Source organism: Ambystoma mexicanum, chromosome 2q, assembly GCF_040938575.1.
Source record: "Ambystoma mexicanum isolate Mex_15411 chromosome 2q, UKY_AmexF1_1, whole genome shotgun sequence".
NCBI classification, from domain to species: Eukaryota; Metazoa; Chordata; class Amphibia; order Caudata; family Ambystomatidae; genus Ambystoma; species Ambystoma mexicanum.
Window position 1 is genome coordinate 1,239,061,582 of NC_090924.1, and position 26,990 is coordinate 1,239,088,571.

The 26,990-nt window shown below is 41.7% G+C and overlaps 1 protein-coding gene across 3 annotated transcripts in view; it reads right to left on the reverse strand.

The window, feature by feature from the left end:
• The window catches only part of PHF14 (PHD finger protein 14), a 2,413,061-nt gene that overhangs the window by 1,868,445 nt on the left and 517,626 nt on the right, over positions 1–26,990 (reverse strand). For all 3 annotated transcript variants that reach the window (XM_069648631.1, XM_069648632.1, XM_069648633.1), the window contains exons 8-9: positions 1,390–1,536; positions 884–1,154 (exon numbers count right to left, since the gene is read on the reverse strand). In XM_069648631.1, coding sequence (XP_069504732.1) covers positions 884–1,154; positions 1,390–1,536 — 418 coding nt within the window. The remainder of the gene's footprint in view (positions 1–883; positions 1,155–1,389; positions 1,537–26,990) is intronic.

Genomic DNA, 26,990 nt, shown 5'->3' on the forward strand with positions numbered 1-26,990 from the left:
GCAGACATAGGTCGCATCTGGCCAAAATGAAGGACACGGTGCGATTACTGGCAAAACGACGGATAGCAATGGCATGGAACTCCAGGGCGGGCCCAACTATAGACTCATGGTGGTCGGATTTTCAGAAGTGGGCACTGGCAGAAACGGTGGTGTGGACGAGGACGGTGCAGAGGGGAGACGGGGAAAGCGGACAAAAGATACTGGTATGGAACTCACTGATGAAAGACATATTTGGACAAGGGGCAGAGTGTGATATAAATGACCCCAGGGGCATGGACGAACATTAACTAGGAAATGGATAGACATATGGCGTGCCCCCTAAAAGGAACGGATGTGCAACAGAAACGGATCTGAGGGCTAACAAAAGAATAGCGGTAGACCAGGACAGCACAGTCGCAAACCGCTCCATGAGAAAAATGAATAAGTGGAACGACCCTGAAAGTGCCAGAGTGATGTTTATGTTTTGCTTGTATATTTGTTATTGTTGTTGGTGGTGTTAAAAAAAAAAAGAATAATAAACAGTTTAAAAAATAAAATAAAAAAAATTAACAGTTTATGGAGCGCAGACATAGTTTTAACATTGGGCCTCAGTGATAATTCGGGAACCTGTGTGGACATTCCTTTATTTGTTGTAATACGGTTTCATCCAGCAAGTTATTCTTATCCATAACCACTCCTGTTCTAAGAGTTTGCTTTGTCTGCTTATCTACAAATATTACTAAATGTGCAATGGCAAGCTACAATAACAACTCTATTCACTTTACCATGAAGCAAGAATGTGCCCTTCGCTTAATTTTACATTTGTGAAGTAAGTGTCACATTTACAACATGTACATATCTAATTTTCAGTACAAGAGTAAAACAGCTAAGCTGAATTCCATACCAAGATAATAATTCACAAAGTCAGAAGTCAAAGCTGGCTGTTTATGCTTTCTTCTTCCATCTACACTTGAACTGGTATCTGAAGTATCCACCGGAAAAATATCAGTGCTGATTCCCATTAGTTCTGCTTTACGCATCAGCTTACGAATAGCAGCAGCACTACTAGTGAGTGGACGAGGTAGCTTTTCCCTTGGAATCCATGCTTGTGGCCTTGTGCTACGAGTCAATTCCGATCTGGCACGGTACTGCTGAAGTCTGGTACTAATCCGGGCCTAAAATAAATAGAAATAAAGATTTTGTGGTTATTTTCTTTTCCAATCAACTACAATATACCATACACAACATGCAATATAAAAGACTTGAACATACAATTTAATAAAGAGTCAAAAATATGACCTTGCATTTGTCTGAAATTGTCTACAGTTCGCAAATGGTAAACTTCAAATCAGCGCTAACACGATTTTGTACACAATTTCATTTATAAACAACGTATGAGTCCGAAGATACCTGTGCTTCAGGTGATAGATGTTTCTCCCTCTCCGCCAGGGACATTTTACAATAGGACTGCAAAGCCAGGTAGTTCTTCCTCTTCCACTTTCGATCAAATCTGTCTGCATGTTGTTTACAATAGGCAAAAAATGGATCTGCTATATCCTAATGAAAATGGAACTTAGTTAGTATACCTAGTATCAATATTTAAGTATTTGAGAAGTTTGATGTAATGATAGAGGCATTTGTATCCAGTATACAGTATACTTTCTATACAAGCATGCTCCCAAATATACTGATAGGTTATCTTTCAACTTGGCGAAATACTTACAAAAAATGCACTGGACCCTTATTTAGTAAGTCCAAAGTATGGAGACTGTCTTAACAGAGTAGATTACCACTATGTGTTGAAACATTTCACAGGGCACGATTGTATGCAGATGGCCCAAAACTGCAAGTCAGGATTTAAAGTTGCATTCCATTTCCACAAAAGTAAAATTTTAAATGAACGCTTTTCCTTGTTTCTACTTGGGCCATGTTCTGCAGTCTTTACTATGGGTTGTGAAGACATTCATTAAAACTTGCATAAGAGGAGAATTACCCTGTTTGGGGAATGCAACTGATTTTTATTTAAGGGCTCCAAGACAAACAATGAATGAGGGCTTCTCTATTTTAGTAATATCATAATACAAATACACTCAACCTCCACATACTGGCACAATATTTCAAATGAAGCTCCTAAAACACTCCTGATGCCTCCACAACTACGAAACATCCCAAATGGGCCTCTGAAACTGCCACAATATTCCAGTTGTGGCCTTTAGAATTGGATCCAATACTTCAGAATGCGCCTCCAGAACTGGACACACAACTTGAGACGAGAGAACAAGAATGGAACATAAATCACATAATACACAATTCTAAATATGGCATCCAGCACTGCGCCTCTTGAACTAGGCACAATTCTCAGGTTAATCCCTCCAGAATTACAAAACCTACTCCAGACATGGCCCCAAAATGATGACAGCAGATTACAGTACAATAAACAAAGGGGATTATGTCTCACGGAACATCGAGAATAATGATATATAGTCAGTAGACTTCTACTGGTGAATAAGAGGGTGGACCAGGTCAGGAAGACATAGAAACTAATATATATTCACCATTTTATTAATGTTACACATAATATAAAAAGTACCCAAATGTTAATTCCATAATTCATCCGAACATCAGGTAATACTAAAAATATTCCGATTTCATATAAAACCAGTACAAAAACATCACAAACAAGAAAAATCATTTTTAGAATTTTCATGTTCAAAAAAGCTATTTAATAGATACCAATGTATTGTATAGGAGGAAAAAGGCTACCCTTATTATTTCTATTTGTCATATGGGGCTTTGATATGATCCTCTAAGGTATCTAGTAAAGTACTAAACAAGTGAGAAAAGTGCTAGAATTCAAGTGCTACGACTCATAGCACTTTGACTTCTAGCACTTTTTGGCTTGTGATGTTTTTTACCAGTGTTATATGAAAACAGAATGTTTTTAGTATTACCTGATGTTCTGATGAATTATGGAATGAACATTTGGTTACTTTTTATATTATATGTAACATATTAACATTTTGAATATATATTATGTCCTATGTCTTCCTGACCTGGTCCACCCTGTTATTCACCAGTAGAAGTCTATTGACTATATATCATTATTCTCGATGCTCCACGAGACATAATCCCCTTTGTGTATTGGTCTATTTGCTTCCCCCATGTCCACGATTAAGGGGACACCCATCTGTTTGGTATCCAGCAGATTACAGTACAACAGAGGAAATCCCCTCTCTGCTCCCTTGCCTTATGAAGCTTCTTGAATCACTGGTTTCCCCTCTTCTGTCTTCCTTTGTGGAGTCCGCCAGGATGTCTGATCCGGCCCAGTCAGGTTGTCGTCATGGCATGGGGACAGAAAGTGTCCTTGGGTCTGTGTAGGAAAATCTGGATAGACTGGTTGATCAAGGCGGTGACGGCGCCCTGATTAGGTTCCATGTCATAATGTCGCCACAAAAATATCGCCATACAAAAATATCGCAGAAAAATTGTCGTTTTTTGTGGCGACATTATTGCGTGGAACATGCGGGGGACACCCCCGCAACCTCCCAATTTTTTTATTTTTTTTGCCGCTATCGCCACATATATGGTCACCCAAATAATATCGCCACGACATTTTCGCGGCGATATTATTTACGGCGACCATATATGTGGCGATATTAATACCTGATACCCCTGATTATTCTCAATCTGTCAGCGACATTTGACACTGTGTATCATGGTACCCTGCTCACCCGCATGGCCAAGATTGGCATATTGGGACAGGTATTGGCCTTGTTTGGCTCCTTTCTGGATGACAGATCCCGAACTCTCTCCCTCCCACCTTTCCTTTCTAAATCTTCACTTCTGAGCTGTGTTGTCCCCCAGGGTTCTGCTTTGTCTCCCATTCTTTTTAACATCTATATCTTTCTGCTGGTGCGTCTCATTCGCTCCCTCGGCATCAGGTGCTACTTGTACGCAGGCTATACCCAGTTGCTGATCTGTTTAGACCTGGATCAGGCTATGGTGTCTGCGTGTCTGCATAAGTGCTCGACTGCCGTTAGAGAGGGGATGGGCTACAACTGGCTGAAATTGAATGGGGACAAAACAGAGTTGCTGGTGGTGGTGCCATAAAATATATGCAGGGAGAAATCCCCTGCAACCCCCCACCCAACCCCATCCATGTGTATATATATATATACACACACACATACACACACACATATATATATATATACATATATATATACATACATACATACATATACACACACACATATATATATATACACATATATACACACATATATATATATATATATATATATACACACATATATATATTCAGTGAAAAAACTTTGTTAAAGGGACGTTATGGTTCAAAGTAAAACCGAAACCCCCTGAAATTCGGCAGTTATGGTAAAATAAGCAACCATAACTCACGCCACCGTGCACTGCTAACACTAACACCCAGGACATCAAAGATAACATCACAAATGTCATTGATGACATCACTGATGACATCACATGTCTGGCTCCCCCTTTTTTTCCTTTACTGACATATCTAGGCCACATGGTTTTGCTCAGCAACAGTCAAGGGGCCTCATTACGACCCTGGCGCTAAGGGATTACCGGTACCGGTAATCCCTTAGCGCCTGATTACAAGGTCCCTTTGCGGGCTCCCACCTTAACGGCTGGGTTTACCAGCCGTTAAGGATTGGACCCGCAAAGGGACCTTGGTGCTAATTACGGTACCTTCACAGTACGCAAATCTCTAATAAGAAAGCAGTTATTTCAATATTCAACATGGCAAGATTATGAATATTACACATTCATCATGTATGCTGGACACACTGCCTATGTTTCTGCATAAGTAGCTTAGTATACTGGATAGAACTTCATAATAGAATGCTATTTATATCAATGCATTGCTTAATGCACTAATTAGCTCATGATATTTATCCCAATGATCCTTGACAGTTTTTGGTCAGCATTATAAGAATTTGTGATGTCATCTTTGATGTCCTGGGTGTTAGTGTTAGCAGTGCACAGTGGCGCGAGTTATGGTTGCTTATCTTACCATAACTGCCGAATTTCAGGGGTTTTTCGGTTTTACTTTGAACCATAACGTCCCTTTAAAAAAGTTTTTTCACTGAATTTCATAGGTTTTTCGTAGCGCAACTTAACCATAACATCCCTGACTTCATATACATGTAACATAGAACATAGAACATACTGAACCACCACGTAGCGATTTTGATGTCTGCGGACTACCGCCATGTCCGCGGACATATCGAGAATCTGAGCATGGTGAATGTAAATTTAAATAGTGTGCCCCATTTCCCCTTTTAAGTTGGCTCTGAATAGTCATTTTTTTTGTTTTGTTTACAGATGCTTGACAGACACCTGTTATTTTGTATTTTCTTTCTTGTTTTTTTTTCTTACTTTACTCCTAAAATCTTCACATAACCTTCGACAAAGCAACCCTTACATTCCAAAATAGAAAGGCATTTCCCGTAAAAGATAAAGCGATGCCATCTTCTTTAAAATCAACAGTATTACTGGCATCAATATTCTCATTATTACAGAAGAACATACCAGCTCTAAGCATGAAGGCACACAATGCCTCGGTTGATGACACCTAGCAATGTTTTGCTGAGGACAAAAAACTGAACTATTGTCCCATATTGCCCTAGGTAGTAATACAGAAAAAATTACTTTCGCATTTGGAAGGATCTTCATTACGGCTTGAACCAAGCGTTCCAAATCAGCCAACAAAGTAGGGGCACGGACGTTGCCCAAATGGAAAGCACCATAGTGCAAAACTACCACATGCGGACTGTTCATCGTGGCCATATCCTCACAAACTTGTACAATTCCCTGTACATTGCAATCAGGCACAGTGCTCCACACCACCTCCACTCCTTTCACATCAAAGTTCTTTTCAACATGCCTGCATCAAGCGTACTGTTGTAAGCCATGCACAAACATATCTCCAAGCACCAACACCCTGACTTTCTCTACTTCTGCCATCTTCACCACACACAGTCTCTTTCAACACAAATCCACAACCTCGACATCTGATTGGCTAATCCGTACAGTCTTCTTTCCATGTTGGATTTGCTGGAAAACCCCGGATGTAGCACGCCCTGTCCACGTACAGCCGCGGTGTCCGCGGACCGCGTATCTCTTCGACACCCCTTCTACCATTTCCACTTTACTCTGTGCCATTCCCTCATTGCATACAGCTAAGCAGTCACACAATACGAAGAACGTCCTCAGAACACCCCCATTTTTTAAATTTTCGAACATTTCAGGACAATTATCATTTCATTATTCAACATATTAACATTACAAATATTATACTTTCATCTTGTACGCTGGACACAATGCTATGTTTCTCCATTAGTAGCTCAGTATACTAGATAGAACCCCATAATACAATGCTATTTATATCAATGCATCGTTCAAAGCACTCATTACGGTATCATATTTATTGCAATGATCCTTGACACTTTTTTCGCAACATTATAATACAAATCCCTAGTACACTAATTTCATGAAAAGTAAATGCACATGTGATGTCATCAGTGATGTCATCAATGACATTTGCAATGTCATCTTTGATGTCCTGGGTGTTAGTCTTAGCTGTGCACGTGGTGGCGCGAGTTATGGTTGCTTAGCTTACCATAACTGGCGAATTTCAGGGGTTTTTCGGCTTTACTTGCAACCATAACGTCCCTTAAACAAACTTTTTTTATTAGCACGCAAACAATATATAAAGATGTAGTGTAAACAGCAAGTTTTCACAGATGGCTTTACACAGAATGTTGCAAAGTAAGCATTTATGCTTGTTCACAGTGAAGGTCAGCTGCTTCCATTTTTTTCTCGCGGCCCGGATAGGCCCACGACTCCCAGTATAAGGTTCTATTTTTTTTTTACCTTGACAGCAGAGATTGTGCTGAAAGACTTCTTTTGAAGTGTAGCAAAAACGTAAGACACGATAAAGATGAAATTTCTGAAACGAAACCACTTTTGTATATTATATCACTTTGAGAAAGATCGTTGGCACACGCGTTGTTGTATTTTGGGACTGCACTATACTTGGACAATGGAAAATGCAATTATAATGTAAGTAACCCTTGAGATTATTTTATACCGGAATATAATAACAATAGTGTGGCATTAAAGCACGGTCAAGTTGTACTTGTTGGTTCAATGTGGCATATTGTTTTCTACCGCGCACTATCACCGTCAAATTGATCCCCTGTCGTTTAGAGGGCTCTGATAAAGGCAGACGACACAGGGTGGGTTAATAGAAATAATTTAACCTGTCTGTAGCCGGTCAAGCGCTCTACTCGCTGTGCCACTTCACTGTAGCCGGTCAAGTGGCACAGCGAGTAGAGCGCTCGCTTTGACATACGTGCACAGCTTGCTAACGCAGGTTCGAATCCCGGCACGGCCAAACTCAGCCTTTCATCCTTCCGTGGTCGATAAATGAGCACCACACACCCAAACACCGTGGGTAATAAGCAGCGCTGAGATACCTGACGGTTCTTAGCGCTATATAAATGCGAAAATATTATTATTAACATACTCCGTTGCACTATCTTCGCTAGCAAATAGTTTCACGCCCTAATAAATAAAATGAATATTTTTAATAAAGATCGGTTGGTGAGACTAATTTATGTTTTTTAAAACAGGTATGTTGCCCCATTTTGCCAATGTCACGATGTTCAGACTCCATCGGATGGATTTTTCATCTGCCAGGTGCAGCTCCATGTAAGCAACTTCATGACCCTCACCATTTTATAGGACAATCGCCAAGGACCATGCAGTACTAGCGGCTAGAAGCAACATACCAACCATTATGGTGATCTAATGCCTTGTTGTTGGAGCAACCTTCCGATTATCAGTGCAACCATTTAATAATAATAATAATAATAATAATTTACTGCTTTTATCATAAACCAACAGCCTATCTACCGCAAAGGAACAGCGCGTGGCTCAAAATAAACTTTTGCTGATCGACACCAGAGACAATTGCAAATCGCTGAATATTCACTAAACATTTCATGTGAAATAAATGTACTTTACCAAATGTACAATCCTGCTGTTTACTTTTAAACCACAGTTTCATATTCCGAATTGTGGCGCACTGTGTTCTAAGCTGATCTAACACCCTCTGTACCGCAAAGGAACATCGCGTGGCTCAACATGAACTTTTGCGGATCGACAACAAAGACAAATGCAAATCGCTGAATATTCTTTAAACATTTGATGTCAAATAAATGTACTTTACAAAATTTACAATCTTGCTGTTTGCTTTTAAATCACAGTTTCATATTCCGAATTGTGGCACGCTGTGTTGTGACAATGTGTGTTGTCTTCCGGGTTCTGTGTAAAGTCGCGTAGGACTGGAGACGACTGGGCGCAGCATTTGATGACGCACCCTGTAACGTCACGGAGAGAGGCGGGGAATATGAATGCTTTCATAATGTCAGGCTTAGGGGCGGGAGATATGATTTAGTGTCGCAAAAGCAAGTCAACCAGGTCAATAGCGCCAGTCATAGGATTATCACATAATGTTGGCGCACATCAGCCAGATGTATGGTTTCTTTAGTGGACAAAAAGTCGGGTGAGGCCCATAGGAAATTGTACTATCAGCAGATAAAAGGAGGGTTCGTAGACCGACTTTCAAACTGACAACGAACAATACAAACAATGTTCTCAGAACACCCCCATTTTGTGTAATTGCAACCATTTCGGGACACCGCGAGTGTTCTTAGAACACATTCAACTTGACGGATTACAATACGGACAGCGTCCTCAGGAACCCCAGTTTGTGTGTTTACGAACACTTAAATACACTGCAAGTGTTTTTAGCTTAATTTTACCTTCCTTGCGAACAAAAAGGACACATACTCCGTCCTCTGAACACCCCACCATTTAGTTTATTTACAAAATGTCAGAACAGCCATGTTCTCCGTGGACAAATCAAACACAACAAAAGCGTATAGCACGTAAAAAACAAAACATTGAACCTATCTCATACTCCCCCACCCTCCCCAAACACTCTTACACACCAACACACTCCACTAAATACAATTTTTAATCCAAGTTTCACCGCGCTGTATGCGGTCGACGGCGAATACAATATGGCGGGCGCCACAGAAAATCTGACGCGCTCCACGCCCCACGCCGTCCAATCAGCGAACACGTCGCATGTCCGCGGAAATGACGCAAGCCCATGGGCCAATCGGGTGCTGTCCGCAGAGCGAACAGGGAAGTCCGTCCGCGAAGCGAACGGAGATATCACTAATTCTTTTGCCTTACATTTTGGTCATTTTTAAAAAAAACTACTGGACGGATTTACACCAAATTTGCAAAAGCACGCTTTCGGGACCAAGCTCCTGCCGCAAATTTGGTGTAAATCCGTCCAGCGGTTCGGGCTGTAGCCGTGCGCAAAGTTTTTTACCATTAGGTCTACAGGAAAAAACAAAAGTTTTGGCACCCCCCCTATAACTTTGCCCCCCCTGGACCAGACCTCTCCAAACTTTGCAAAAAAATTCAGACTGGGCCATATACTTTCTTTGCAAAGTTTGGTGAGGATTCGTCCAGAGGGAGCGAAGTTATAAGCCACCCAAAAAGTGCTCCTCCTATGGAAACACCAACTTAACCATAACTACATGGACGCTACCGCGTCCATATAATATACACACACACACATATATATATATATATATATATACACATATATGGTCAATTGTGAAAAGGTCAATTGTGACCCTTTAAAATCGGTCAATTGTTCATACCTAAGAAAAGTAGTCCATCTGATTCCAGCTACAATGCGGCCACCAGTAGTAGCAGCTATGATTCTATGTAGGCTGGACTATTGCAACTCCCTGTATCTGGCCCAACCCGAGGGGTTAGTCGCTAGATTACAGCACCTCCAGAATCTGGCAGCTAGGGTGGCAACAGGAACCCCTTACGGGTCCCATATATCCCCCGTGCTACGTTCCCTCCACTGGCTCCCTGTGGCACAACGAAGTCAGTTCAAGGCCCTCTGTATCGTGCACTGGGCGTTGCACGGTCAGGGTGCAGAGTATTTACATTTAAAATTTGAGCGCTATGTTCCAAACCCCCTGCTCCAATCAGGCTCTGCTGGCTTGCTGTGCGTGCCCCCCTTCCGACGCTCTTGGCTGGAAGGGCAGGCCTTCTCTATCACAGCAGCCCAGCACTGGAACAGCCTGCCATCTGCTATAAAATCTTGCTTGAATCATCTGGCTTTCTGGAAGGCTTTGCAGACCTATCTTTTCTGAGTTCTAGTTTTTGGTCTGTTCGGTGCCCCTCCTGGTTCAGTGGCTTTTCCTCTCCATGGCCATGATGCCTTTGGGTGACCGTGCGCTATACAAATGCCGTAACATAGCATAACTAGATATCGGCCTATGCACAGCATGTGATTCTAAGCAGATCCACAAGCTTCAGAAATTATATTATGGTGAGGAAAAAAAATGTATTTTATCTCAAGGGCTAAATAGAAACAATCTCTAATTTCTGCAGTAAAGGCAAAACCAAAAGCCAAGCAGAGCGTCATTGTAAATTGTCCCTGAAATGGGCAGAACAAAAATTCTGAGGATAACATTTAGTAACTAAGCAGAAAAAAAGGATAACATGAAGCAACAGACGAAATTCAAGTTTCTATTCTGAATAGCTGTCGAACGAGAACAACCTGCATTTTACATTACAAGAATGGAAACGCCAATAATTCATGTAGGTTATGTTTTCCTAATTATTATTACATTCATGTAAATGTGTGCTTGATGCAAACTTATCTTGACGCAAAGACAGCACTTTTATTATTGAATACAACGTATACATAAAAAGGTATGTTTTATTTAAATGTAGTTTAGTGTTACTTCTTTTGAGAATGGGTACTAAAATATATTTTTTCTTCATTCTATCTATATGTCTATGTCATGGTCACCATTTGCCTGTGAATGGGTTCTTCCACCAAAACTGGAGCATCACCATCCACACTGAACCGTTATACCGATATTCTGGGATGATCGTCCAGCTCCTGTTTACCCATTTGTGGTGCATGTCATCAGAACCAACATGACAGCATTTCATCAATGCAGAGAGCAGTGTTTCATTACGGACATGTAACAAATAATGTTTTTTTGAATAGTACAATAATGAATGCTCCCTTATCAGAGTTTTGAGTAATGTTAAACTTGTAATAACTAGCTAACAATTCAAGACTTACAGCACGTGTGCTGGTACAAACAATACATATGAAGCACCACAATGCATACAAATCAGAGGTGCTGTAATGCTAAGGTGTACGCAAACTTTCACATCCGTTCGCGAACATCGGGACTGTTTGCGGACTTTCGTGGCAAAAAACACCTGTTTTTTGCTTCTTGCAGCCATATCCCATCCTCATCACCCCTCACCTCCCCAGAGATTATTTGATGAGTTTGACAAGTGGAATGCTGTGTTTTTTCATATGTTTTTACCGCGATGTCCGTGGACATCGGCCGCTGTCCGTGAATCCAAGATGGCGGCGTTTCCAAAAATCTGACGCACTTCACGCTCCTCACCATCCAATCAGCGAACACGTCGCATGTCTGCGGACATGACGCAAGCCAATTAGCCAATCAGGAAACTGTCCGCAGAGCGAACACGGAAGTGTGTCCGCGACCTGACATAGATATCACACATTTTTTGGTCATTTTTTTTAAAACTACTCTACGGATTTTCACCAAATTTACAAAAGCACGCTTTTGGGACCAAGCCGCTGCTCCTGCCGCAAATTTGGTGAAAATCCATCCAGCGGTTTGGGGTGTAGGCGTGAGAAAAGTTTTTCCCCCATTCAGTCTATGGGAAAAAAAAGACATTTTGGGTTCCCCCTATAACTTTGCCCCCCGGACCAAATCTCAAACTTTTTTTGCAAAGTTTGGTGAGGATTCGTCCAGGGAGAGCAAAGTTATAAGCCGCCCAAAAAGTGCTCTTCCTATGGGATTAGCAACTTAACCATAACTACACAGCCACTGTAATATAACCATAACTACTGTGGCCGTGTAATATATATATCATATATATATCATATATATGATATATATATATATATATATATATATATATAGAATTACATTTAACTCCACAGAATTGTCACTTGCACAAGTCAAGTACTGGTATTAAAACATTGAATAATGAAATCTGAAAGACTGCATGGAATGTGACAGTCAACCTAAACATGATTACCATGGCTTGAAGTAAACAATCTGTTCTTCCACTGATTTTGTGCGACACAATTGTAATGGCTCCATTGGATGTATTCAACAGTTTCTGTTGCAATAAGAAATATAATGACTTAGTAAATTCCTGACTATGGGTATTATTGAAAATTGTAACTTATCTTCGTTTTGTGAAAGGGAGTAAAGTAAGTGTGTGTGTAAGTGTGTGTGTGTGTAAGTGTGTGTGTGTAAGTGTGTGTGTGTGTAAGTGTGTGTGTGTGTGTAAGTGTGTGTGTGTGTGTAAGTGTGTGTGTGTGTGTGTAAGTGTGTGTGTGTGTAAGTGTGTGTGTGTAAGTGTGTGTGTGTGTAAGTGTGTGTGTGTGTAAGTGTGTGTGTGTGTAAGTGTGTGTGTGTGTAAGAGTGAGTGTGTGTGTGTGTGTGTGTGTGTGTGTGTGTGTGTGTGTGTGTGCGCGCGCACACACACATCGTCTACGTTTTGTTAGGTAACACGATGGTGTAGTTGCTGATAAGGCTTTTTATTTTATTCGGTTTGTTACAAACCTTTAAAATATTTTGTTCACAATAAACAGGTAACATAAAAAGAAAAGTGAAAAAAGAGAAAGCAAGAGGCAAGAAGGCAAAAGAGAATCATCACTAAATGGAAAATTACTGTGTAGTTCAGTTCACGGTCCTCATTTATCCCTTGAGTATAGCTTTCGTTTCTGCCAGTCTTATCACTTTTTCTAGAAAAAATGTCAATTGAATAGTTAGCTTTCGATCTGAATAAGTAAAGAGTTCTTTCCACCAATCTACAACATCTAGGGACGGTCTTGCGGCCATAATACTTCCCATGTGGTTTGTTTGTTCTTGTCTCAAAAGTCTGAGCATGATAAGGTCAGTTGTTTTAATGTCTCGAGATGTTTTCCGCAAAGTCGACACAGTAGAGGTGGAGTTCCCTCTTTTATCCAGAGACTTAAGGTTTCTCTTGTTTGGATTTGATTCAGTCGAAAGTTCATGAAAATGGCCCGTCAAGCTCTTCCAGGGAATTTTTCTAGTTAAGTCTGGATACTGTTGTACTTTCTTGCTTCATTCGGACCCAAAAACATAACTGTGTTTGCGTCATGTGTCTCCTGTGTCAATCCAATGTTGTGTCCATAGCATTGTTTACACTTTATCCGGATTATTTTCTAAGGTGCAACAGTTGGTGCCTATGTCACCTAAAGTTTTTTCACAACGGTTAGCCCACAAATTGAGGATATTCTCTGTATTTCCACTTGCAGGATCTTTGAAGATCAAAAATTGGGGAATCACTTGACAGACATTTGGCTTCGCTGTGCACCAGCATCATGTAATGGTGTGTAGCATATCAGTTTGACATGGCGCTGTCAGCTTGAGCGGCATGTTTTATGATTTACTGCCGGCAGGACATTTGAACTTGGGGCGATTGATCAACACATAAGATCAGTATGGCGATTTCCGACAAGTGCGGTTCACGTGTCTAAATGTGAGAAAATCGAAGGTAAAATGTATTGGAAAAAAAATGCCATATATAAGTTTATGATCAAAAATTATGCCCTATCCATTGGGCCAATACAATTCCTGAGAGAACTTCTCCTTTAATAACTAAATGCTTATTAGTGCCAAGGTTGACTGGAGACCATTGGAAGTCAAATTGGTTCCAGGATCGTGACAATTGGTCTTCCAAACTATGGCCCTCTATGACAAATGAAAGAAAATAGCACAAATGAGAATAGGTGAGCCGACAGCATTTCTATGATATTTTTTTACTATCTGGACCCCATTTATGGACCATGTTTACAAAGTCAGCAAGGATTACAGCTGCCCAATTAGACTGAGGGCCATTGGACCTCTGGACACGTCATCATACTTTGGGAAAGTATGGCCAACAGCTTAATGCTCCGGTGTACCCAGCAATATGTTGCTTCTGATACATATTTAAGATTCTATGTGCCATATTAATGTGCTTAACTGCTGTGCCGCGCAAGATGCCTGCAACCGAGGAACTGTTTTGGAGTGAATATCTGGGACGACTCTTCTCTTGGGATGGGAGGTGATGTGGGGGTAAGGAGGACCAACTTTCTTGAATGGGTTGATTTTTCTTGACCGATACGGTTTAATGTCGGCAATGAGTAAACCCAAGTGTAAAACTATTAATACAATTTTTCAAAACAAAAAAGATATTACAGACAGCGCAATCTCGACACCTGGCTTGTGCAAGTGGACTTAAGGGAAATGACAGATCGGCTCAAACTCAAACCAACCAACACTGAAATGTTGATTTGTAAGCCAAAACAACTAACCTAACGTCAATCCCCTGGCCTCAGAGAAATTGGATTCTGGCCTCAAGTGGCTGCAAGGACCAAAAACCCCACTATGTACACTGGAACCGCAGGAGGATACTATTGTAAAAAGTGGTTTCTGTGAGGTCCGAACTATCCAGTGCATCTTGCAATCCCTGACCTTCCTGCACAGAACTATGCAGTTATCCGACTAGTGGACTAAAGCAACTGCCTCCAACTTCTCCTCCGAAAATACTTATTGAACCGATGAGTGCCCAAAATGCTGCAGGCCGGACTCCTAGGACAGGAACACAACTGACTGGGCTCTTTAAATGGTTCACTGACTCCTGGGTAAACCTATGCAATGATTCAAAACCCTCTGTATCACCTACCAGGCATTTCATGACAGGGGCTACTATACACAGGAGAAAATCAATATAAATCAAGTCATCCAAAACACTTCAACCCAACAACACACCTTTAGTAGCAGTGCCAAGTTTTAACCAGAAACAGCACCGAGGATGTCCTCAGTTCAGCCATCCAAGTTTTGCAAATCTATCCTGCTGCTTATGTGCACAGATGACTGCCACCTCGTCTTCATAGTTTTCTCAAAATCTGGCTATTCGCAAGACCTCAACAAACATAGTAGCACGCCACCCTTACACACCGGACCAAAAGGAAGTATACTGGGCCATTCACAACCAAATGTCAACCTACGGGCGGACTGGAAATAATCAGACAAACTTGTGCAACCCTAATGCGAACCGCTGCAGACCGTTTACAACATAAATAAGCATCGAGGACCTGGCTGCAAAAGACACAATTAAGTAAAGAACGAATGGAAAAACCTTGCAAACAGGATGAAACAGAGAGCCTTTTGGGTTAGTCTCACCAACACATGAAATACACCTGCACAGAAACAACTCAACCAACAAACCCGGAAGATCGGAATCATTCAAGTCTGTCTCCCCTGTTCTTTCCAAAAATATGAACTAGGAAAACGTAGATGAATAAATGACTTGCCTCTGTAAGGTTTATGATGAATGCCCCTTCAACAGATTCCTCATCTTTTCAATTCTATCTCCAGTGCCAGCTGTACGCCGATATTAATTTGCGACCTGTGCTGCACAACTTTGGCTCTGCCTGGCAGCGATACTTGCCCCATACTGGGCATGACGTCAGGGCAGAATATAGGGAGCCACCACATCCCCTGGCCTCAGTTCTGACCTTTTTCCCTACCACTCAGCAGCTAAGGGACCAAAGAATTTATGAGGTGTAAAAGCTATCTGTGAAGAGATGCTGTTGCGGAGGGTGATCAGGAACATCCACCAGAAAGAGCATTATCAGGAGGTAAGTAATTATTTCTTCTAATGGATTCCTTCCTTCCAGATCCTCATCTTTAGTAGATTCCCACAGCAGAACGTAAATTTGGAGGGAGGAGAGTGAGAAAAAACCACCTACACCAGTAAACTCTGGTGGACTACTCGACCAAAGAAATCCTCCGTTCAGAGGGAATCCATGCAATAATGTTCAACAAATATGTGCAGCGAAGCCCAAATAGCTGCCTGAAGTTTATCCACAACAGGGATTCCCCCTCTGCAGGGCAGAGGTAACAGCCAGGCCTCTGGTACAAAGAGCCAAATTTTAGCATTTATAAATTCCCCGCGATAACAGGCACCAGAAAAGCCCACAAAGAGCAGGTCATCTTTTCCTGACATCCATTAGTCAAGAGATTTAGTAGCGGAGGGATCGCTTGTCAAGCCTGTTCTCTACCTGTTCTCTGTTGATTGCCAGGTAGCTGCACCTTCGGTGTTGTTCTCTTGAGTTCCAGGGTGCAGGCAGAAGGAGATGTAGTACACCAGAGACAGCCTCAAGGTGCCCCCTGTGAAGCACATGCGGAGACCCCCCCAGGACTGTCTCCGTGCACCACGAGGTGGCTTCCCCAGATTAACGTGGTTCCAAGAACAGAGTGTTGGACTGGGGAGCAGAGATGGAATGAAAACACTGGGGATCACGAAGTACATAGCAGGCAGGCACCTTTGTATTTAGCAGGCACTGTGTGGCTCTGCACCAGGAACCCAGTAGGCCAAATTTGAGACTCTGAGGCAGCCGGGGGTGCAAGAGGGCAAGGGAAGCAAAGAGCAGTCAATGAGACAGAGGTGGTCACATGGCAAGGCAGCCAGAAGGGCAGAAGCAACCAGGAAGATGAAGGTGACCAGAAACGCAGTGGTGGCCAGGCAGGCTACATCAGGCAGAAATGCCAGGGTGGAGAGGAACATATATAGCAGGAAGCAAGGAAGGACCAGGCCTGGTAAGTAGGAGCTTGGCAACATAAACAGAACAGAACACGTTAAGCAGCAACATGTTCATGTTGCATGGGGTTTAAATCCCTGCGGCCTTGGGAAAGATGAGCAAAACTCCTATTGCCAAGGGTGCCGAGGTGCCCGAAGAGAAAGGGGCCATCGGGGGAATAGCCTCCAAGCAGGAAGATGTCCATGTTGTGGGATGGTTCAGTGAGGGGTAGTTTGAGAGGTCGTGACATCACTCCGAATCCAGCCAATGGAAAACAACCACCCAAACGCTTGTTTAATTCTGTCGCAACTTCCGCCACGTCACTTTTCCAGATAAGTGCCGCTTGTGCCACATTTGGATAAATCTGCAACTTCGAGCAGGCAAAGCAGCAGAGACGCTAGTCAAATAGCATATCTGATGTTAAGATGGATTTCTAACCTCTGTCCTGGTGGGGAGAGGTTTAGGATGCCAGCCTCGGTTTAGTGAAACAGGGGAACCTTCTGGACAAGCCAGACCAATCTAGGTAGCTTGGCAGGCGGTCAAGACTAAGTCTCAGGAGGGGCGAGAGTGATCGGAAGCCCACAATGAGCACACAAAGTAATGAACCACAAATTACTCAGACAAGTGTATATGAAAAATATCTATACATTTATTGTCTATCGGACCAATAGACACAAGTAAACTTTAGTTATATAAAAACAGTTACCACACAAAATACTCTACTATATAAAATGTATAAAATACGTTTCCTAATGCGACAAATGGGTAAAACACAACCACAACCTGTAAAGAGAAGGGTGGCTTAACACACGCGGAGCATTAGCAATTCTTCAGTCATTCCCTAACTTTCGAGTCCAGCCCCAAGAAGTGGCAAGTCTTGAGATCAACTTTACAATTGTGCAAAAAACGCACAGTTGGAACAAAAAGCGGGTCTTCTTCGGAGGGCTGTAGCAAGTCAGGAAAGGGCTAGAAGCAATGAAGTATTGGTTTTCCACTATTCCAGTAGGATCTGCCCTTGGCGGCAGAGAAGTTTTCAAAAGGTGAGAATAGTGAGGGAGTGCAGGCTAACCCAGCCAAGAGTGCATAACATTTAAGGGATATTCGTGCGTAAAAGAGATTGGTTGTGCCAGGGGGCCACCAGTAAGTGATGCAAGTACTCACAAACCCTGTATTTGTATTTTTATTTTATTTATGGATTTATAACGCACACGCACAGAATAAACCGCATAACGGCGCAGATGACAATCACAATAGGGGATATAGCTAGATTTATATCAGACCCCCATAATAAAGAAGGTATCTATCTAAACAGGAAGGTCTTTAGTACTCGGCAAAACTGAAGACGCGTGCTCATTGGCCTCAACTCAAGTGGCAGGGAATTCCACAGCTTTGGGCCAAAGACCGAGAATCTTCTGTCGCCCCTTGATTTGTACATCGAGTGAGGGATAGCCAGAATATGACCATCACTGGAGCGTAGCTTCCTCACAGGGTGATATGGCTGAATTAGCTCTCTCAGATACAAAAGGGCGATACTGTTCTCACACTTGAAAACGATACAAGTCCGGACCAAACTTTGCCAGTTTAGTCGAGGTCGCTAGTAGGTTCGAGTCCTACAGTTTAGCGGTCTTCCGGCTCTCAGCAGCTGTGGGATAGAACGATCGTCTGACGGGACAGTTGCCTTTTCTCAGCTTCCGAAGGAAAAGGAAAGAAAATTCCGGTGCAGCATGCTTCAGGCACAGCAGAGCACAACAGCAAGACACCTACAGCGACCGTCACTAACAGGTAGTGATGCAGGAATCACAGATGCGTACAGCGTTGCACACCCTCCCAATTCGGGACCTAGAGGAGCTAGGCCTGCGAAGATTGGCGGTAGAATGCACGGGACCACAAGCAAGCGATGTCCCAGGTCTCGGGTTGCAACTCGAGGAGGCGGCGGTTCTGCGGGACCTTGAGGTAGAGCTGGACAGTTCACTGGATGACCCCGAAACACTTCCGAAGGGGCTCGTTCAGTGGGTAAGCAGAGGGGAGAGAGTAGTTGTTCCCACTACTCCAGAGGGGCAAAGGGCCTTGGCAGGTCTTCTTGATCAATGAAGAAAACAGGGGTCCGACAGGACAGTAGAGGATGAAAGGTGCCAAAGTGTTTCCGGCGGTTCCACAAGTGGGTTTATTTGTTGCAGGATACTTGGTTCCTTCTGTAGTTCGGAGAGAACTCAGGTGATCGACCTGGAATGGATGCAGAGCCCCTTCTCTTATCCAAGGTTAGCTTTGCACCAAAATCTAGGATCGAAGATCTGCTGTCGTGCAGGTAGCCCAGTCGTGTACCAATCACGGCCCATGGTGGTCCCAGTCGTTCAGGCACTCCAAACATCCTGGCACCAGTAGTGTGGATTGGAGAAGACAGTCTCAACTCACTTCCAGGGAGTTCACACACATGTGACATGCAGAAGCCCGTGAAAGAGATTGGTTTTTACGGGAGGCTGCATGCCCAAATAAGAAAAATCCGGGTTACTCGACCTGGGTGAATACAATGGACAAAATGGCCATGGGACAGAACAAAAGACTTTGTGGCTCTGCCATTTTCGGACCTGGCCACATTCTTGAACCAAACACAGTAAATGCAATATGATTCAGTGAAAGGAATAAAAACATTTATAAAAAGAAACTGCTGCCACCAGTTCGTCCCAAGCACACTCGTACAATCACCAAAAAAATAATTCGAGGTTGTCTAGGGCCATAAAACAAAAAGGACCCCAGCACACGGTACTGGAAGATACATTGTGCACTGTAAAAAAAGTTACCAAGCAATGGCAACATAGGGAAACAGTTTCCCGGTACTGACAGTCTGAAGGACGTATCAGTTTCCCCAAACCAAGTGAGCAAAAGCCCAGGGGAGCGCAGCTGAAGGCTGGCAAGTCAGGTTAGGATAGCCAAACAAAATCAAAAGGTTTAGGGGGTCCACAATTGGAGGGAAAATTACACATTGATGAAATCTTTCCTAATATCTGAGGATGCATTATTTTTAAAGAGTATGGCGCCAACATCACCACAGTTTCTCCTGGCTCTTTTATACGTTTTTTCTACTGGCTATAAATGACTGTCTTTTAAGTTGAAATTTCAGAGTGCCTGTTCGAAGAGCTCAGTGAATATGTCTGACCACTACTTTTTTTTAAAACATTTTTTATTAAAATATGTTTGGTGAACCAAACCTTTCATTATGCAGGTCTTTAGACAATTTGTTAAGAAAATCGACAAAAACAGACATGCCAGCTATTTCTCTGTGTCCTTTTCGATCTCTATCCAAAATTTGATGGCCGTTAGAATTAAATGTTTGTCGTGGCCTTTTAGAAATTGGTTCCACCTTTCTTGTGTAGTCATCTGCTTTTTTGATATTCTGAAAAAATCCTTGAATAAATGTCTTTTTTCTTGTAGTCCCGGGCAAATCATAATGATATGGAACAGTGTCTCTTTGATATTTTCAGTCTTGCAGAATCGACAGTCTGAGGATTTAGTATCGGTCGGTTTGATCTTACTGAAATATTGACGGGTCGGTAAGATGTTTAGTCGGAACCTTAGGAAGAGATCTTGCATGTGTCGATCCGGAAAACATGTCAAGTATGGAGGGAGTTCATGTAGAGCTCGTGTGTCTATTACACATACTTGATGTCATTTATATTTGGTCTGGTCGCTGAGGGTTTTTATCCAATCGTTCCTCTGTAATGCTCGCTTTGCGTGTTGTGGTCTGTTTATTAGCGTTTCTTCAGTAATACCTTTGTCATCCATCTGACTCTTGATCCTGATGAACCATTGTTGAACCGTTGCATTCAGTGCGTTCTTTTTGGTTTTTAATATGTCTATATTTCTACAGCTAGTATTTTCTCTTGACTGGTTATGTTCCTGTAGAGGTCCATTTGTTTCCATAATATTATGGATTGTAGTGATTGTAAAGCCAGTTCAAAACGGATCCTTGGCATTGGAAAATATTTGGGTAGTGCTAGCGTTTTCCTCCAAAATATGGCTTTGTAGCGGTGCCATTTCAATCCTTGTTTGTTGACCAGGGTTTCGCCAACATAGGTCAAGATGGGAACGACTTTGTTTATAGAAGGTGATGGTTGATTTGAATGAGTATGTCCCAAATTTACAATGGTAAAACCAACTTAGTCAAGCTAAGGATCTTGCTTTCTCTTCGATATACATTTCCCATTCCTGCTCCATTGGTGAAGCATTTATCATTACACCTATGTATTTGATGGCATTTGTTGTTTCAATTTCCTTACCTTCGAGGTAAAGTTTTTGAGTTGTTAATTTCATTACTTTGGTTTTGTTTATGTTGATCTGAAGTTCGTTAGCTGTCATATAGGTTGCTACTTTATCAAGAGTTTTCTGTAAACCTGATGTTTTGTCTATGACCGTAATATCGTCAGCATATATTAATGATAGTACTGGTTCATTGTTTAGTTTCGGCGGATTTGCAAATGGATCTTCGATTGATTTAACAAAGTCGCAAGTGTTTAAGTTTTAGAGACAGGCACTTAAGGGACAGCTTTGCTTCAGACAGTTGAAAGTGTTGATCGGTTGAGTAACGTTGGTATTTTTCGTTAGCCTGACTCGAACTGAAGTGTTGGTATACAGTTGTTTGATGCGATTGAGAATTGATGGTGGACATCCCCATGTTAGTTTATTCCATAGTTTTGTTCTATTTACCGAATCGAACGCCATTTTTAGGTCGATAAAGATGGCGTATACTCTATACTCGTATACCTGTTGGCTCTTTAAGGCAGCCTCGTATTTAAGGGGGCTCAACATCATCAAATTCACGTTCGTTCCGATCTTGCTGACAAATCCAGTTTGCCTTTTTTTCTAGTTTTCCATTGTTGGCTGCCCATATGGTACGTTTTTTCAATAAAAAGTTTGCGAATAGTTTTCCTAACAGCTCTAGTAAGGCTATGGGTCTGTAGTTGTGTGGGTTCTTTCTATCGCCGGTTTTGAAAATTGTTATCAAGATTGCTAAGGTCCACCTGTCGGAATTTGTTGTGTTCTTTCGATAAGGAGCAGATGAATTTAGAGTCATGATAGTTTTAATCACGTCGCCAGTTTCCCACGTCAGATTCACGAGGACTAATGGGTTCTTCTTGAATTGTGGCTGTAGAAGCTTTTGCTCCATAGAGGGTAGTGCAGTGTATAGTCCAAGCATTCGATTCTACTTCTTGGACCATGCTCGTTGCTTTGTTGTTTTCATTTAGAAGCAACCATAATGGTCTCATGTTTTCCCCTTTGATTGCTGCCAAGATTGCTTCAGCGTCTCCTTGATGTAATATCGCTTTAGCTGATTTAATTGAATTCAAGTACTTTTGTTTTTCTTTTTTTAGGTCTACTTTTGCAGCTGATGTGTTCAGTTTTGTTAGAAGACATATTTTTTTTTATACGTTTTTTTCCTCTCTTTGATTTCAATATTAAATGCATAATTATGTGTAGCGTTACGGTTGGTATTGCTACTTGCCAAGGTCTGGTAGTCTCGAAGTACCCATTCATAGTTGAGTTTTGAAGAATCAGGCAGCGATGATGTTTCAAACTTGGACACTAAATAAATCATTTGATGCTGTTTTATTCTTAGTTTGTTCAAGCCGTTATTTATTTCAAGGTCTGGAAGAGTTAAACAAGAATCCTGGGTTTGCTCCGTCTTCCATGTCATTAGAATTTGACAATGATCGCTGTTAGATTGTAAGGCGTTATCAGTGGCAATTAGATTGTTCCTTTTCCCATCAAAGATATAAATGTAGTCGATAATCGATTTAGATTTACCACTTGACCACGTTGGAGGCATTTGACCGTGGACGTTTAAGGGTTGTTCTGTTAAGGTTAAATTTCGGATCTCGATCTCTTTGGTCCATTTCTTTGCTCTTGGGGATAGTTTCTGAAAGTCCAATCGAAAGCCTTTGGAGTTTTAGACATCCATTTAGGTCACCAGCGATGACAAACTCGGTTTGCGCAAAGGAGTTTGCTATTTTGTCGAACTCGTCGCAAATTGAGTCTATGAACTTGTTATCATTCATTGCTATTGCATTCCAATAGATATTGAAGATTGTTAAGTGCGTTTTGTCTGGACATTGATTTGACTCTGATGGCAAGGTCGAAATGCAAATTACAATGTATTGGGCCCAGGCATGGATGTTTTTCCTCTTTACAATTGACCAGTTGGGATCTAGCTTGGTCATGATTATCATTCCGGATGATGGTCTGCCTTGTCGGATAGTGATCGCCGGGTTCATATAAGTAGAGAATCCATCACTAACGACTTCTGTTGATAACCAAGTCTCTTGGAGACATATTATGGACATTTCTTTTTGGTTGGTGGCTCCCTCCGAGAGGGGATGTTTAAAATCTCTCGTATTCCATGAAGATAATGTAATCTTGTTTACTAAATTTTCTTTAGAAGTTGATTGTTATAAAAAGGTCTTGATTTGTGTGCTTTGGTGTTTGCTTCCAGTTAGCAGGTTTCGGTGGTCTGTTTGGGAGTTTCTCTCTCGTGGTAAGTCTATTATTCTGTTTTTCAAGTGTGAATTTGACTGACTGATCAGATTTCCGCTTTCTCTTGATTGTGATTCTCCAGTTAGTCGTGGTCTACTAGAAGTTTGGTGTAGTTCGAATTTGCGATATATAGGCCCCTCTTGAAGTTTGGTGTTGGTGTTCATTTTCTTTTCTTTAAGCACCATGAATCTTGTTACTTGGATTTCTTCTATACTGAAACCCCATTTGATAAGTTGTTTTTTTGCAGAGATAACTAGTTGCATCGTTTTATTGTTGTAGAAATCGATGTGAGCAATTTCCATCCGTTTCTTTTTCAGGAAATGTATGACATCGATGTCTTGGGTAGAGATCTTAGGCAATGTCGGATAGCATTGAATAGACAAAGGATATTTGCTCTGTTCAAAGTTAGTGTTTCAGCCGGTTTTAGATTTAAAGCTGTTAGTGATAATCTAAATGTGTTAGATTCCTTGTGTGGATATATAAACGTGGGTCTAGTTGGAGATGTGTTCGCTTTGATCTCTTTACTTTCCATAGTTTCGGAAGAAACATCGGATTCCGGTGAGAACCAGGATTCCTCAGTTGATATTAATGAAAAACAAGCAACATATTTGCCATTGAGTCGTCAGTATTCGTGTAAATAGATTCAGAAGAAATCTCATAATATTCGTCTATTATAATAATTGACTTATTGAGAGTCTAATTCTCAATTGCTTGTTTGGAGTGGGAGCGAACTGGACGTTATGTTGTGGGCACATTCTGCCATTGGTGATTTGAGCTCTACGTCATGACCTATCACATCTAGTAGTGTGTCTATGGGTTTGTGTTCTTCAATCGAGATCAGTTCTCCTTGTAATTGAGGTGGCTGTTTTTTTATTGTTCTTTAAATGTGTCTTTATCGTTTCCTTGTTTGGTTGGTTACTCATTGTTTCTTTTTTGTTAGTGGTGATTTCCTTTGTTGTTATAGGGCAAAGTTGAGGATGGTGCGCTGGCTTGAGTTGCAGCTTTCTCAAAAAAGCTTGAGAGCCTGTTTGGCGTTTTTTTTTGGTTATTTTCTTTGGTGTCGTTGATTTGCCCAGCTGACTACGTTTAGTTAAGTCAAAGATAACAAACGGGGTACATACTGGAGGTTCTGCATTGGGGGTATTGAAGTGGATTGGTAGATTATGTGTTTGAAGTTCTTAATGAGTTGTTTGATCTTTTGTAGATACGCCTTTTATTGAAAGGTCCTCCGTCTGTTGGCGCATTGTGCCTTGGTCTAGTGGCGTGGTTGGATGTAAATGTCTTTTAGCTTTGTCGTCCATAATTTTGTTGGTAAATGTTACCAATGTTTCTGTAAGAGTTTGTCTGTCAAGTCGGTCGGTTCTTGCAATTTCAGATAACCGGTTCTGCCATATTCTTGTGGATTCTGCTTCATGATTCAGACGATCTTGGATTGAAGTTATGAAACAGTCTATGTATGTTTGTTTTGTCAAGATCATGGCTAGCAGGGTTGCTTGGTCATTGGTGGCATCAACCGTTGCTTCTTGGATCTTTAAGAAGGGCACCATTGCTAATGATAGAACAGCCACCAGCGTGTTTTGAAGATCCAGCATAGTAGTTGGAATTCGTTTGCAGGATTCTGGAGTGTTAGGTGTCGTCCCGACTTTTTGTGTTGGGGAGTCTAGCTCCTGTTGATTAAGGGCAGTTGTTACATTATTTTGTTGGTTCTCCTCCGGAAATGTTTTTGGAAAGAACAGGTTTGCTTTTGTAGAAATTGGCGTCGATGTGTTGGTTATTGCATCAGTGTTCTTCTTGTGGTCATCTGCAGAGACTTTCAGTTTCTTCTGCTCTTGAAAGTCCATAATGGCGTCTATTTCTGTGATATCGACTGAAGGTCGAGGTACTCGATTTGAAGATTTAAGGATGTTGTCTTTGGAAGTGTCTGCAAGGTGACAGGTTGACTGCCATTGTTGTTTTGCTATAAGAGCTCTGTCGTAATGTTAGATTCAACGTTGAATCTTTTGTCACTTTGTTTTGAGGAGTATGGAACTGGAGATCAAGTTGAGGTGAAGAGAAAGGGTCTCTTTTTTCCGAAACGGATGAAGATCGTTTTGGAGACATTTCTGTTTTATTATTGAACGTTATTTCTTGGCTTCTCTCGTTCCTCTGCATTCTGGAGGCAGTTATAGATTTGGGGTGACTCAGTTTGATGTTCACGTGACTGGATACACATGGTGAGTTACTTGGTAATGCGGTAGCAAGCTTGGCCAGTGTTTCTTGATGCATAGGAATGGAAGGTGGGGATTTTTCTTTATCCCCTACAAAACCCCAACACCAACAATCAGGGTTTTGAGTTAGGTTGGGTGGGGAGGGGTGGTTTGTAAGTTCAATATGGGTTGTTTGTTTCATTTTTGGATTTCTCATCTCCTTGTTGTGTTGCGGTAGTAGATCTTATTTTACCAGTTGTGTTACTTGGTTCTTTTGGAACAATAGGTTGCAAATTCGCAATTAAAGTGTGTTTTAGAACCTTTGCTACAGTTTCTTCTAACTTCTCTTGGAGACGGGTTCTGGGTTTAACACCCTCCATTTTATTGGGTGAATGTGTAAGAGAAAGAAGAGTATGTTGTTCGTTAGTTCACTTACTGCGTACTCAGCAGGAAACAGCAGGAAACAGCAGGACAACGACGCTTGTCACCGCGGCAGGCTTAACGCCGCAAGGGCAGCTGAGGCAGAGTTTTGTGCCGGCTTCCTGGGGGCGGGGCTTCAGTCCGATCACGTGACTTTGATCGAAGAAGGGATACAGCGCTCGCTTCAAACTGCTGTGTATTGAAACAGGCTTACGCGATTCGGAGTAGGATCTTTGCAGGTAGGAAAAATGTCAATTTTAATTCCAGTGTAGTTCAAGACCTGGAGACTCAGCGGGAAACAGCAGACAACGGCGCCCTTGTCACCGCGGCGGGCATAACGCAGCAAGGGCTACTACTATGATCAAGTTTTGTTCTCTTCGATGGTCTATACGTGAGCTTTTTTCCAAGTGTTTGCATTCGAGAGACAGCTCCCGTGAGATAAGATCCAATTGTTCTAGTCTTTTTTTTAAATGTTATTTACTAGTGTTTTGGTTAGAACATCACTGTATAAACCTTTCACTATTATACAAAATAATTAAAACAATCACAAAGAAAATACAAGAAAAAACATTCTCATGCATATTTAAAAAGGAATTTGTTTCAACTTAAAATGTCTATCTCATGACAACATTACACATCAATTAGAACCACTAATTCATAGCGTGCTCTATTAAGGAGTGAGCTACTGATCATTGCTGTCCTTCTCCTATTTTTTTCACTGTCAGAGCAAGGAAGCCACACAGAGCCAGAATCAAACTCTGCCGTTGGCCATCAGCCTAGACCATGTAAATTCATTGGCGATTTGCATCCTTTCATGCTGCAATGCTGGGCAGTCTGCTACTAAATGCTTGGTTTCTTTAGCAGCCACGTTTTTGCTAAATCTGCAGGTCTGAATGCTCGTGCCCAGCCCCCCACTTACTCATCCTTTCCAAAGTAGGGATTTGATTTAGCCTAAAACGTAAGTAAATTGTCCTTAGTTTAGGGCAAGGGAAGATCAGAATGTACTTGGGGAGCTCCTCTCTTTTGGTGAGGAATTTGCTATATTCGGTGTACAAACTTTACGTTCCCAC